The sequence below is a fragment of the Arachis ipaensis genome, chromosome B02, assembly GCF_000816755.2.
Source record: "Arachis ipaensis cultivar K30076 chromosome B02, Araip1.1, whole genome shotgun sequence".
Taxonomy (NCBI): Eukaryota; Viridiplantae; Streptophyta; class Magnoliopsida; order Fabales; family Fabaceae; genus Arachis; species Arachis ipaensis.
In genome coordinates, this window is record NC_029786.2 from 106,677,610 (window position 1) to 106,692,398 (window position 14,789).

The following is a 14,789-nucleotide window of genomic DNA, read 5'->3' on the forward strand; positions in this document are numbered from 1 at the left end:
TACGCAAGACTCCCATTCTCAAGTTTCACTCAACATAAAAATCAGAATCTTCGGTGCTCCTTCTAGTAGCTGGTATGCCTATTTTTGACTAAATTTCCTTTGATTTTACACAATGGAAGATGTAATGATTGATTGTTTCTGGAAATTGTAGGCATCTTTGGCAGATAGGTTGAATCGATGGGATGCGATAATGAAGCTTTTGCAACACTGGAAGCTTTTCATGGAAGCCCCTCCAGAGAAAAAACTTAATCTTCCTTGGAATTTTCAGCTTCCACAATTCTCGCCACAAATTTCGTTGTCTCATAATTTCTGGGTAAAATTCAATGGGAGGATGCGAGAACCCATAAGCCATACAGTACCCAATACTCACTTCATACAAACCACTTTTATTAAGGACCGAATAAATTTTATCTTCTCCGCCCCCAATTGTTGTTGCTAGCACACGCTGACTAGTGTCCTCAGAAAAAAATACTTCTAATTAGAGTTTGATTCCACTAACCATTAGAAAGTATTAAGTCTTTGACCATCAATAGTGGTTGATTTTGTAGATTGAAAGTTTCAGATGAAGAAACAACATAAGGATGTGGAGGAGCAAGGCAAGGATCACTGAAGATTCGAATACTGGATCCATCACCAACTCACCAAACCAGCCCCTTTTCAACAACCTTGCGTCCTTCGCTTCCAATATGCTACGCCACTCCCACGAAGGTACTATTCCAATCTCTGCATTTATTATAGAACTGTATCGAAAATATTTACCTTTGAGGAGTCTAGATAGGAGTGATTATGGCTGAGAGATAACTTTTCAACATTGTTTTGCTAATAGCGCCAAATTTTGAGCTCCTAGGTCCTTAAAATCTAGTCCACCTTCCAATTTCGGTCTTATCATGGTATCCCAACTAACACATGCTATTTTTTGCTCTCTACCATTTTGATCCCACAAAAATTGGAAAAGTATGTTGTGAATCTCCCTAATTAAAGTGTTAGGAAGACGGAAATATGATAATGAATCAATTGGGATAGCCTCTCCAATACCTTTGGTTAAAACATGCCTGCCTGCAGAGGAGAGAAGTTTTCTTTTTCACTCTCGAACTCGCTTTCTCACCTTGTCCTTGATTTCTCCGAAGGTGGCATTTTTTTATTTTTAGACTGTAAATGGAAGACCCAAATATTTATCCTGTGCACCGATATGATCAATTTCCAATTTTCGAGCCAGTAGTAATTGAGCAACGGGAGGAGTATTATTACTAAAAAATAGAGTTGATTTATGCAAATTAACTTTTTGGCCACTGAACCCCTCGTATGACTAAAGAAGATTGAGAATATTTTCACAACTGTTTTCTGACGCTTTGCAAAAAAGGATTGAGTCATCCGCAAACAATAAATGATTAATAGTAGGACATCTTTGGTTGATCTGAATGTCTTCAATGAGACTGTTTTGCTCTGCCTTGTTTAGCAAAAAGGATAATCCTTCTGCACAGAAAAGAAAAAGGTATGGAGATAGAGGGTCTCCTTGATGGATACCTCTATTTGGTTTAAAAAAAACTAAAAGGTTGACCTTCAACAACGATAGAGTAAGAAACTGTAGTCACCACCTCCTATATCCAACCAATCCATCTAGATCAAATCCCAACTTCTCCAAAATGAACCAAAGAAAATGCCACTCAACACGATCATAGGCTTTGCTTATATCCAATTTAACAGCCATTTCACTCGATAGGCCCCTCTTCTTTGTCTTTAGATAGTGCATACATTCATGAGCGACTAGGACATTGTCTGAAATCGATCTACCCTTAATAAAGACACTTTGATTAGGGCTAATCAACGAAGTCATAAATTTCTGTAGCCGATGGACTAGTACTTTAGAAATAATCTTATACACAACCAAGGAAAGGCTGATGGGTCTAACCTGTGTCATATCCTTTGCATCAGGAATCTTAGGAATGAGACAGATTTATATATGGTTTAAGCTCCTTAGTAGTTAACCACTGACAAAGAAACTGCGGACAGCCTTAAAAACATCATCCCCTACTAAACTCCAGTGAAATTGAAAGAATTTAGCCATAAATCCATCATCACTAGGGGCGCTTTGGGGGTGAATACTAAAGATCGCACGTTTTACCTCATCAAAACTGACCGATCTAGTTAATTTCCTGTTCATGGTTGCTGAAACTTTGCTTTCAAAATCTTCGAATGCATGTGCCGGATTAGTTTGGTTAATCGATGTGAAGATATCCTTGAAGTATGTTTCAACTACTTGTGCAATTTCTTCACGGGTGGTAGCAAACGTACCATCATTCTTTTCTAATTTTCAAATTTTATTTCTCCGGATTCTGGAATGGAATTATTAGTGAAAGAAACTTGTATTTCTGTCCCCTTCTTTTAGTCACTTTACACGAGATTTCTCCCTCCAATGGCTTTTCTCCCTAAAGTAAGTATCCTCAAGTTTATTTTCCAAGGCTTCAACCTGTTCTCTCCCTGTAATATCCTCCTCTCTGAGAATTTCAAGTTGAGATGTGAGTTCACCAATGTCCTTCTTCGAATTAGATTTGTTCTGCTGCTGCCATTGAACAATACGATGCCTACAATGCTTCAATTTTTGAGCCAAAACAAACATTGTTGAGCCATCCACCCATTCCTTCCAAGCTTCAGTGATAATTACCCGAATTTCTTCTAAATCACACTATCTCTCCTGAAACTTAAACCTCCGATTAGATTTTTCTATGACCGGATTTGTGTCAAAAAGGATAGGCGCATGATCTGAACCGTTTTCTACGAGTCGAGACAGCGAGGCTAATGGAAAACAATCTATCCACTCACCGTTTGCAAGTGTACGGTCAAGCCACTCCCTGATTTGGTCTTGCCCTCGTTGTCTTTTAGTCCAGGTGAACTTTCTCCCAATCATACTCAAGTCCTTCAGTCCACCACCATCAATAAAATTCACAAATTCAAAAATAGATGAAGCTGGTTTTGATCCCCTTCCTTCCTTCTCATCGAGGCTTATTATAGCATTAAAAATCACCCATAATTATAACTTTTCCAAAGAAACCTTGTACAAAAGAGGAAAGTTCTGTGTATTGGGTAGACCGAATCCCATCCAAGCTATTTAAATGTACCCCAATCAGCCCCAAAAATAGTTCAAAGCATGATCAGTTATCTTGGCAGCTATGAAAAACTCTTTTTCAACAAGAATCTCAACTGTTGTGCCCTCCTTCCATGCTAAAGCCAATCCACCAGCTGTACCCGTCAGACTAACAATCCTCCAATCCGTAAAATGACAAGATCTCAACATACTTTCTACCAGACGAGATTAGTTTTTGTTTCACATAGAAACATAATTTCGGGGGAGTGAGATTGACACATCCCTTTAAAGTTATGAACTGTCAGGGTCTTACCAAATCGCGACAATTCTATGAAAGAACTCTCATGGTGAATTAAAGAGAAGGAATAAAGAAGGGAATAAAAAAATAATTAAAGAAAAGAATTGACAAAATCAAACATTGATCTAAACAGCACAAAATTCTATTTTAAAAAAAAATCCTAATAAAATAAATTGAAAGAGAATGTATTCCTCACGTGAAAAAATCTAAACGGTGCTTCTCAATGAAAAAAATCTCAAGCTAAGTTAGTTATAGTTAGATAAAATATTGCATATAATTAAGTGATTAACAAGTTCGAACAAAGAAAGTAATTTTTTATGGTTTATATTGAAAATTGTCCCTTAATTATTATGAATGAGTAAATATTAAATTTGGTTATTAAAAATATAAACGTGAAATATGTCATTCCTTATATCATCTCTTTGGCATTTTGATACTCTAATTAGTCAAACAAATACAAATTAATTTAAAGTTATTTTTCACATTACCATCAACAATTAAGGATCAAGATTAGTTCAATTTTTTTTTTGTAGCTCATAATCCGACTTGTTGATAATTTTCGAGACATCTTCTCTTAAGTTCCGAAAATTCCGTCCTTCATTTCTAACCACCTGTTTCAAATAATAACAAAAAAATTAATCAACCATCTATTACCTTCTTTCTTTTTTACAGGTGCTTCTGTCCAACTCTCAAAGTGTTACTTGATTGTTCTTGAAACTGACCATAATTTATTATAGGCATCCAACCAACTGACCAAACATATCATACCTACCAACTAAACTCACACCCAAAAATAAGTGAAAACTATTCTTAGTATATTTTTTACATAAAACACAAAAATTATCACTTTAATCAATAATATAAAATCTCTTAAATTTGTCCTTAGTATTTATTCTTCCAACTAATACAAATAAGGTAAATAACTCAATTCTTAGTGATACCAATCTTTTTCAAATAGAACTAATAAAATTATAACTTATAATGTTCTTCAAGAGTATTTCTGCCTGTAATACCTATATAAATAATGAGTTAGTAGAATAAATATCTGACCTATTAAATTTTCATATTATTCTATTTTCTCTATCATTTATTAATCTAATAGATTGTATAATTTTATGAAATTGGTTAACTAATTTTAATTCTGATTGAAATAGAGTTCTTCAATGAAATTTTGGTCAGGAGTTTGTAAGGTTTGTTTGAGAAGGGTAACGTAATATGCTTATTTGGGCCTTAGAGAATTTTATTGGATAAATATGTTTTGAATGTTAAAAATGTTGTTTTAGAGGTCCAAAAGTATTTCTGTGGCCCAAGAATGCTTTTTATTTTATTTTCTTTTTCCATGGCTAGTTTCCTTTTCTGTCCAACAATGTAATGTTTCCTGACCAAAAATGTTTTAGTCTTAGGTGAACTATTAATCAATCAAGATTAGCTTGGCTTAACCAACTTAGATTCATCCAATAATTAATTCATCCATACACTTGAATAAGTGTTAGTAGTTTGAATAACATTTTATTTATGTAATAATTTATTTGCTAACAATAAACTATTAAATGAAATTTTGATTCGCAACAGATTTAAAAAAAAAAAAAAGTTTAGTCCGAAGTAGTTAGTGTGGATTATTCCAAATTCAAACATAGAAGGAGAAAACATTAGTTACATTCTTGCATGGGAAATGAATACTTTTGTCCCGAATCATACTTTAAATCGTTTAGTCAATTCAATGCTAATAATTTTCAACGAATATTTTGAATTATTGTGGTATGTTTTGTAGAATATCATGTTATATTTCTCACTGCAAATAATAATATATTAAAAAATGATCGAATTTCAAAGTACGCATAAAAGACTTAAAGCTATTTGGCAATGTGTAATTGACCTGCTGTGTTGGATTGTGTAAATGATTTATTTAAAAAACAAAAATTGCCGAATAGTATGAATTAATTAATTATAATTTTATTGTGGCTGTCTCAAGCTTCTAGTTTCATGTAAATATAGCTATAAGTCATTTAGTGCTGCATGTCATGGTTGACATTTTGTGCCTTATTATTGGTTCCAACCTCCATATTTTCATGCTCCATGATTGAGTACTTGTTGAGTTTGAAAATCAAAGATTCTTTCCTTTCAATTTTTCATAATAATACAAGTATTAAAAAAAAGAAGAGTAAAGTATGATTTTTGTTCCCAACATTTGAAGTAAGTTTTATTTGTGTCCTAACGTTTAAATCGTCCTATTTGTATCCCTAATGTTTATAAAAGTGATTTAATGTTATCTTGCCGTCAATTATACTAACAGATCAGATTGTATTTTTCAATTATTCTCAATTAGATGTATTTATTCTTAATTAGATCTTACTTGGATATATTCGATTTCAATCTTGTACCGACTATTTGTGTTTAGGTTCAATTATGTCACTAAAAAAGTAAATTATGTAAATATTGGAGAGATTAGTTTCAACTTTTGAGAGCTATTATTCAGAGTGGATCATCGACTCTGTCCAGACATTTGTATTCTAACTCTAAGAAGAGATTTTTAAAACTCCAACTAAAGCTCATGATGTATAATTGACGGTAAGATAACATTGAATCGCTTTTACAAACGTTAGGAATATAAATAAGATGATTTAAACATTCGGGATACAAATAAGACTTATCCCTAAAAGTTGAAGACAAAAACGATATTTTACTCTACTTCAGAAATTTAGACCAACAAGAGAATTTATCATAGTAGCTAGCAAGATCAAGATTCAAGAACAATCTATTCCCATCTAGTAACATTTGAAAAAAAAAAGTTCCATCTCAAAGGGCCAACACATGAAAAAGAGTTTTGTAAAGTCTTGGACTTTTCGACCATAATAGCTAACTAATTTTTGTAGTGATGGTTTTTTCGAAGTTTTGTAACTCTTATATTGGTATTTTAATCAAAAGTAGACTATTCGAAAAGGACTAAATGCGAAAAATTCTGATACTCAAGAGTACGAGTGAATTGTCACATTATTCTAGATATATTTGGTCTTTTTAAAAAATAATAATAAAAAATAATAATTGATAGTAGACTAATAAAAAAGTAGGATGTTCTTGGATCGGAACCGATTTATATATCTGTGGTGTTTATCAGAATTCGATCCAAAAATTGTGTATATGGATCTAATCCGCACACTTAGATTTTGTATAGGTATTCGCGTATCTGTAAAAATAAAGAAATAAATAAGTAAATATTTTTTATGTTTTATTTCAACTAATAATTATAATATATGTTGTATTATTTTAATTTATTATTTAAAAAAATATGTTTAATATTATTTTAAGAATAAACATATTTAAAAGAATAAAAAAATAAATTTTTAAAAATATTTTTATATTTTTGCATATATATTCGATATCCAATCCGATCCGCAAATGTGCATATTGGATCGGATCGGATTCATGCTTAAAAACTGCGGATATTGAATTCGATTATTTTAATGCGAATCTAATCAAAATTTTAGTCATATTCAATCCGATCCGATCCGTGTTCATTCCTGTCGAAAAAGACTAATTGCGAAAAATTCTGACACTCGAAAGTATGAGTGAATTGCCACATTACTCTAGATATTTTCGATCCTTTTAAAAAATAATAATAAAAAATCAAAAAGAAAAAATTTAATTATCATATCGCATGTATCCCCAATCAAATGTATATATTGTGATCTTTGACTTTGAAGAACTTTTATAACAACCAATCCCATCTATAAAACTTACAAAAATAATATACAACTTCAATCATATAATAAAATCTGAAATCTGAAATACCCTAAACCTATCTAAGAATATACTAAAATGGTTCTATGCAAAAGTATAGGACCTATGCTAGAGTAACTAATAAAATCCCCTTCTTTAGTTTCTATACACTAAAAATATAACAATGTATTATTGTTATTTAATTATTATATTAATTAGGCCACATAATCTGGCAACAATTGTGCAGCAAACCTCTTTGAATTCTGCATACTCTGAAATGCAGCTGAAGAGTGATGAGGATTTTGAGTGTTGTTAACTGCACCAAACTCATTTGAATGTTGTTCACCACTCATATGATCCAATCTTCTTCCTAGTTGAATGTTCTGGAATGTGTCACAATGTGGAAGACCAAGAGTGAGTGATACACCATTATTGTTACTATGATTATTATTACCTGAGAATCTTGTAAAATTTTCAGCAGCAGCAGCATCAAATCTTGCAATTTCATCAATAGGGTATTGTCCAAATCCACCAATGAAGTTTGTTTGGTTCCCAACATTATTGATGAACGAGTATTCATTGTTGTTATTATTATTATTATTATTGTTTTGGCTATGATGAACAATTTCATTGCTCCTTGGCTTCTTAGGACTACTACCTTGTGTGATTCCATCTAATAATTCTGATGATCCCATGAAGCTGAATCCTGAACTATTATTATTGTTGTTGTTCCTTGAATTTCCGCCGATTTGCGAAGTTGGTGTCGAAATTGAAACGTTGTTTTCTTGTTTCGAATTGAAGCTCTTTTTGGTATCGGATTCAGAATTGCTGTCTCGAGGTGGCGAATTTTTAGCATTGTTTGGATCTTCATTGCTCTTGCTTGATTTGTTGTCCTCAGAGACATTGTTGTTGTTACTATTGTTCATATCATGATCCTTCATTTCCTCTAAGTACATTTCCTCCACCATTGGTTTCCAAAGCCTAACTCTTGCATTTATGAACCAATTTGATACCTGATCAATTCAATAATACTATGTTAATGTTCCTAAATTTAAGTTATAATGATCAATTAAGAGATATACAGAGAGAAGTTCAATAAGGAACATGTTCTTTACCTGGCTCCTTGTAAGCCCTGTTTGTTTTGCAAGCATGTGTTTGTCTGAATCCTTGGGATAACTGAAAACCAAAAATTCGGTTGTTACTTTCATCACTAAACTTTTAAGCAACAGTCAAGGAATGTGTTTGGATTTGCATATTCTAAGTTCAAAACATATCATAATCAAGGGTTTTATTTAAATAACTTTTGAAAAAGTAAACTATCACTTCCATTCATAAAAGTTTCGATTGCTGACGAATTTACTCATAAACAAGCAAAATTAGTAGTTTATTGATCTTTCGTAGATACAAAATTAGTTTCAAATCTAAATATTAGAAGTGAACATCAAATATTTCGTCATAATCAATAAAAATACTGTATTCAGTATTCACTATTCATATCAATTTTTTATGTTAAAATACGGTCGGTTTTTCTGTAAATAAAATTTTGCCAATATAAAAAAATTAGTGATATTTGAAATATTTGTTATCGTATTTTATATTACATCAAAAGGAAATAGATATATAGATAATATATCGACTTAGAATATGATTATAACTATGTTCAAGAAATATTTCTCATATCAGAATACTTACGGATGAAGAAAATGTTCGAACAGCCAAGCGCGTAGAACGGAAACCGATCTCTCCGGGAGTCCTCTCTGGGGTCTCCAAGCATTGTGATGCATCATTCCCAGTTGTTGTATAGCTCTCTGTTGCCTTAGATGATGGTCAACATATTTAAGCCTTGACCCTTCAATTTTGCCTCCACCAAAGTAGTCCTCTTCACCTAAGCTCTTATTTGCAGCTTTAATTTGTCCAGTTATGGCATCCTTCAAGCACCTAAATTGCTTTGAGATTGTTTGCAATGCAAGGGCAGTGTATGTTCTTGCTGATCCAATCCCAGCTGCTTGCTCAAATGATGATATTACTATCTGCATTTGATTATGGTATTGCCTGTATCTTTGCTCCACCTATTTAATTCAATATAAATATATAAAATTAATCTTTATTTCATTGATTATATCTAAGTAAAGTGAAATAATTGAGTATAATGGTTGAAACAACATTATATATGATTGTTGGTATATTTAAGTTAAATCCCATATCATCAAGTATGAGTTAAGTTTTATTTTGATCCCTGAGATTGACGAGCTGTATCGACTTAGTCTTTGATTACTTTTCAATTGTTACAATTTGGTTTTCAAATTAAAAAAAGTGCACTAATGTAGTCTCTCGTGTATTTTCTGTTACCGAAATTCAGCAACGTAGAGGTTGAAAAGGGGTTTAAGGGTTCTGCATTTGCCCACAGAAGTTAGTGACGAAGAGCGTTAAGCCATGTCACTAACAATGTTTTGTTCCGGTGACCAAAAATATACGAGAAATTATATTTGTGCACTTTTTTAAATTTGAAGACTAAATTGTAGCAATTGAAAAATTAATGACTAAATCGGTACAATTCGTCAATTTCAGAGACCAAAATGAAGCTTAACTCAATCAAATATATATAAAAAAAATTAATTAATGTCATGACTATATGGTATTAGACCATAATGTTTCATTTGTTAACTAACACATAGTCAAAATTGTTTGTCACAAATGTGAGAATTTACCAATGTACAATGAGAAGAGTTACATAGGTTACAAATGAATGAATTTTACTAGTTCATCCAAATGTTAAAAATATTATTAGCATATATAGTAATTTTGAATGTAATTATTTTACCTTTTATGGCATTTTGTTTCATATATATACCACTTTCAAAACAACATAAGATAAAAATATTATTTTTGTACTAAACATTTGAAGTAAGTATTAATATTATTTCTAACTTTTTCTTTCTTATTCGTATCTCAGATGTTTTAAAAGTGACTTAATTAATTCACTATTAACTCAATTAAAAATTACTACTATACATAGTAATATATATAGTAAATGTTGAATCTGATAAATTTCTATTGCATTACTACAATTGTGTTATAAATTAAAGGGTAAAGTATTAAATTGGTCCTATGTTTGGGCGTATTTCTGTTTTGGTCCTTAAGGTTTAAAGTATTCTATTTGAATCCAAAAAAGTTTCATTTAGCATCAATTTAGTCCATAATGAGGTCAAAGTTAAATAATTAATGGAATGTCCTACATAACAACAGCATAAGAACAAAATCGATAATCTAGAGAACAAGTACAAGTTTTAGAGGCACAAGATCAACCGTGGATGTATTAATACATTTATTTATTATTTTTTATAATATAAATAAAATATTTTCTATAGAACTAAAGAAAATAATAAATAAATGTATCGATGTATCAACGGTTGATTTTGTACTTCTAGAGCTTGTACTTGTTCCCCAGATTATCGATTTTGTTATTATACTATTGTTATGTAGGACATTTCGTTAATTATTTAATTTTGACCTCACTATAGGACTAAATTGATATTAAATAAAACTTTTTTGGATTCAAATAGAACACTTTAAACCTTAAGGACCAAAACAGAAATACGCTCAAACATAGGGACCAATTTAATATTTTACCCTAAATTAAGAAAATAAAAAAAATAAAAAAAATTAACTCAATTTTTTAGCATATTATGTCCCTTTTTCGATTCCATGTTTTCATCAAGTTTCTATATCATTATAATCAGACCATATTGCTCTTTCTACTAAATTGCATAAAAAAATTAGTTTGAGAAGATATGCATCCTTTTTGATAATTTTACCCTAAAGCATACATTCCAATCCAAGTTTAACTAAATTACCCGCATTAAAAAAAAAAAATAAAAATACAAGAACTCACCATATACATACACCAATAATTTCAACATCAACACTTTCTTGTTATTCTTTCTTCCACTTTGTATATATCTATGATTATGTAAAAAGTACAAACACCAGCAATTTGTCATTTTGTATTACTAAATGACAAATGTTTGATGGGATGTAAGTCAAGAATACTATTCAGTATCTTAATTAATATAACTGTGCTTAAGTTTCATTAGAATAATAATACGGATTCATGATTCATGAATACTCCTTCTCTTTAATTTTTTTTTCCTTTTTAAAAATTAAAAAATAGTAAATCTATCTTTAAATCATGGTGATTAACTTTGCTTTCTTCATCTGAATTTCTTGTCTCTCTGTGGCTGATAACTCAGCACAACGCTTCTCACTTCCTTCACCAACCGAACCATCTCCACCACTATTACCACCGTTTGATGAAGATTCTCCGACACCAACCTTAGCCTTCTCAAAACTCTTCTTCTTCATATTATTATTATTATTATTATTATTAACATCGTTGTTATTATTAACATTCACAACCTCTTCTAGAAGCTCTTGTGTGGCCCTTAAGTACTTTGAATTCAATAACACACTCTGAATTCCCGAAACACCGCCTCCACCGTTGGTAACCCCGGAAGCAGAAGACGGGGACCCACCGGAGACTCGAACATCGTCCCCCGACATAGCTGGAAGGCTTAGAGAGAGTCCTTGTGTGGCGCGTGTAGCATCACGCGCGGCAGTAGTAGGGTCAATTGTGTTCCAAAGGTTGTAGTGCCCTCGCGGCGCGTAACCATGCAGCGCAACCGAGACATCATGGTGGCCCTGCATGTGCTCAGCCGCGAGAGGCACACCAAGGAATTGCTGTGATAGCGGCGCGTGAGGAGCGAGGGAGGAGTTTCCGGCGGCAGCGAGAGAGTTGAGAAGCATAAGGTTTCCGCCGTGTGGTGGCGGAGGCGGCGGCGTGTCGGAGAATTGTATGTATCCGGGGTTCATGAGGACAAGAGTTTGAAGGCCGCCATCAACACCACCACCTTGAATTTCCGAATTACCATGAAAATATGTCGCCATAGATTTCTCAAGAATTTCTTTTTAATCTTTGATTTTTGTTACTTCTTTGCACTGAAAAAAAAGCAGTATAGAAAAGGTTAGTTTTTTTTTTTTTTAACTACCAAATATAGAAGATTTGAACCCGCAACCTCTTAATTGAATATGAGGAGACTATGTTATTTGAACTATAACTCATTAGCAAACGTTAGTTAATGTATAAAAATAAAAATTGAGTTTGCTTACTTTATAAAATTTAATTAATATCTAGTAATAAAGTCATTTTATTTTTCCATTATTAAATTAAACCGGTATGATGAGTATACTCTTATCTATACTTGTGTGGTGGTTGAGTAAGTTCGTTGTACCTTTCAGCCTTGTGGATCAGCCCATCAAATTAAACAACTCTCAGATTTTGATGAAGCTAATAAAGAATTCTCCTCCGTCTTCCACAAAATTAAAGAACTAAGTACCCTCAGAAAAATAAACTGTAAATAAAGAAGAAGAAGAAATTAATTAGCTAAGTACACAAGGATCCAATATTTTTTTTATTAGTGCAAAACCTAACTAACATATACATATTCATTAGCCCCAATTTTGGTTTACTAGAGGAAGAAGAAAGAGTAGAAAGAGGTTACTATATATATATAAAATAAGAAATGGGAGGTAGAAGAAAAATAAAAGAGGGAAGAATTCAAGATGTATATATATATGAAATTAATGATATGATGATATAATATAGGTACCTATGATATGAGGGAAATTGGATTGTGCACGTGCTTCATGGATCATGTATTTGAGTATTTTGTGCACTGCAAAGGAAAGAAACTAAGGATTATATTTTCAATTACACAGAGAGAAAGAGAAACATGGACAACCACACACACGCACACTTAGTCTCACCCACCATAGCAAAATTATATCAAAATAAATATGATACACATATGGTATATATATATATATATATGTAGCTACTAGCTAGATATATATATATAGATATGAATTCATCAAATTAAAATCAAAATTAAAACCAATAATAATATTACTATATACATATATTATATGTACCTGGCCTATATCATCAATAATAAGAAGTTTGTGTTATTGTTATGATATGAATATGAATTTGATCTATCTTAGCTTGCAAAGGAGAAAGCTCTATTTCAAGCTCAAAGTGGAAAAGAGAGAGAGAGAGAGAAAGAGAGAGAGAGAGAGTTTAAAGTGAGAGATGGGTTTTAAAAAAGACTTGGGAGAAAAAGATACCAATCTTTGTTCACCTCATTATCCACTCAATTATATATACCCATTTTTTATTGAAAAAAAAAAGAATATTTAGAAGAAGAAAAAGAAGAACAATAAGGAATATTTGAGATTATTCTGGGTTTAATGGGATATAAGAAAAAAATATCAGAGAATATAATTATGTGTGAAGAATGAAGTAGTGAACTTGTACATACATAGAACATAGTTATCTCCTTATCTTTCTATGCAGGACGAAACTAAATGAAATATTAGAAAGGGACCAAAAATATTTACACAATAAAATAAGACAAAAATAAATTTTTAAAAAGGATTAATGAATTAAAATTTATATATAATTTACATGTGAAAAATTAAAATTAGAGGGGTCGTTACCCCTTTTCTCTCCGTGTAGCTCCGCCCCTGTTTTTATATGACTTTTTTTTCTTTTTTATTTGGAAGAAGTACCTGCGAATAGATCAAATAAACAGATGAACTTGTTTGTGTCTTTTTATAATTTGATTTGATTTGTATCTGATGCACCCAAACAAAAACACTTACTATTCATGAGCAACAAAGAACTTTTGAAGGGTGAAAGAGAAAGAGAGAAAGAAAGAAAGAAAAAAACAAATAAAAATTAAATGGGCCTGCTAAGAAATCTTGTGTATCTATATATAAAAAAAGTATGTATTAAAAAAATAGAAAAAAAATATTTTTGTATTAATTAATTTTTTGTGGTTGGATATATGGCTGCTGAGTTTGTAGATAAAGCAAATTAAATTCCTGACGAGTATAAGAGCCAACCACCATGACACCAATTTTAATGCCTCCAAAGGCTGAAAAATATTTATATTCATAAATTTTTTTGCTGATATAACATACAGTAATTAATTAATTAATTAATAGTTAATTAATAGTATTAATTTTTGGATATATGGCTGCTGAGTTTGTAGATAAAGCAAATTAAATTCCTGACGAGTATAAGAGCCAACCACCATGACACCAATTTTAATGCCTCCAAAGGCTGAAAAATATTTATATTCATAAATTTTTTTGCTTTTTGCTGATACAGTAATTAATTAATTAATTAATAGTTAATTAATAGTTTAATTAGTTATTAGTTATTTTTTTTTTCTTTACACAAAGTTGTGGAAAATCTAATTTCATTTCCTAGGTTTTAATAACACCACAAATATTTCTAAGAATATTGAATATTTTTATTGTTGAAAAATGTTAATTTAATAACCACAACTCAAGTAATAATTAACAACAATAAAAAATGTTAAAATTATCTCCATCATTATCCTTTAATAAAATTCAATTATGTGGACAATATTATTAACTTACTTTCCATTATTCCATATAAATTTGTGACTCTAATTAATCTTTTCCTTTATGGGGAATGTATGAGATAATAATGAATATCCAAAAGAGAAAATTACCTATATATATTTTGTTACTATATATCTTGTGAATTTAGCAAATCAGAGAAAATTAAAAGCAATTATTGTAAAAAAAGAGAAAAAGGGAAAG

General features: G+C 31.2%; 1 protein-coding gene and 1 long non-coding RNA gene across 4 annotated transcripts; one reads left to right on the forward strand and one right to left on the reverse strand.

The window, feature by feature from the left end:
• Nucleotides 7,041-12,513, reverse strand: LOC107626338 (BEL1-like homeodomain protein 1). Of its 3 annotated transcripts, none has more exons than XM_016329201.2 (6): nt 12,386-12,513; nt 11,286-12,092; nt 10,810-10,816; nt 8,790-9,168; nt 8,213-8,273; nt 7,041-8,110 (listed from the first exon to the last, which is right to left on the reverse strand). In XM_016329201.2, the coding sequence occupies exons 2-6, from the start codon at nt 12,039-12,041 to the stop codon at nt 7,313-7,315; spliced, it is 2,001 nt and encodes a 666-aa protein (XP_016184687.1). In that variant the 5' UTR covers nt 12,042-12,092; nt 12,386-12,513; the 3' UTR covers nt 7,041-7,312. The 3 variants fall into 3 exon arrangements, with proteins under 3 accessions (XP_016184687.1, XP_020972324.1, XP_016184689.1); XM_021116665.1 differs by having other exon boundaries at nt 11,286-12,109; nt 12,386-12,506; XM_016329203.2 differs by having other exon boundaries at nt 11,286-12,119; nt 12,386-12,499.
• LOC110269108 lies at nt 12,386-12,814 on the forward strand. Its single transcript, XR_002358202.1, has 2 exons — nt 12,386-12,507; nt 12,760-12,814. It is a non-coding gene; the product is annotated as an uncharacterized LOC110269108 (long non-coding RNA).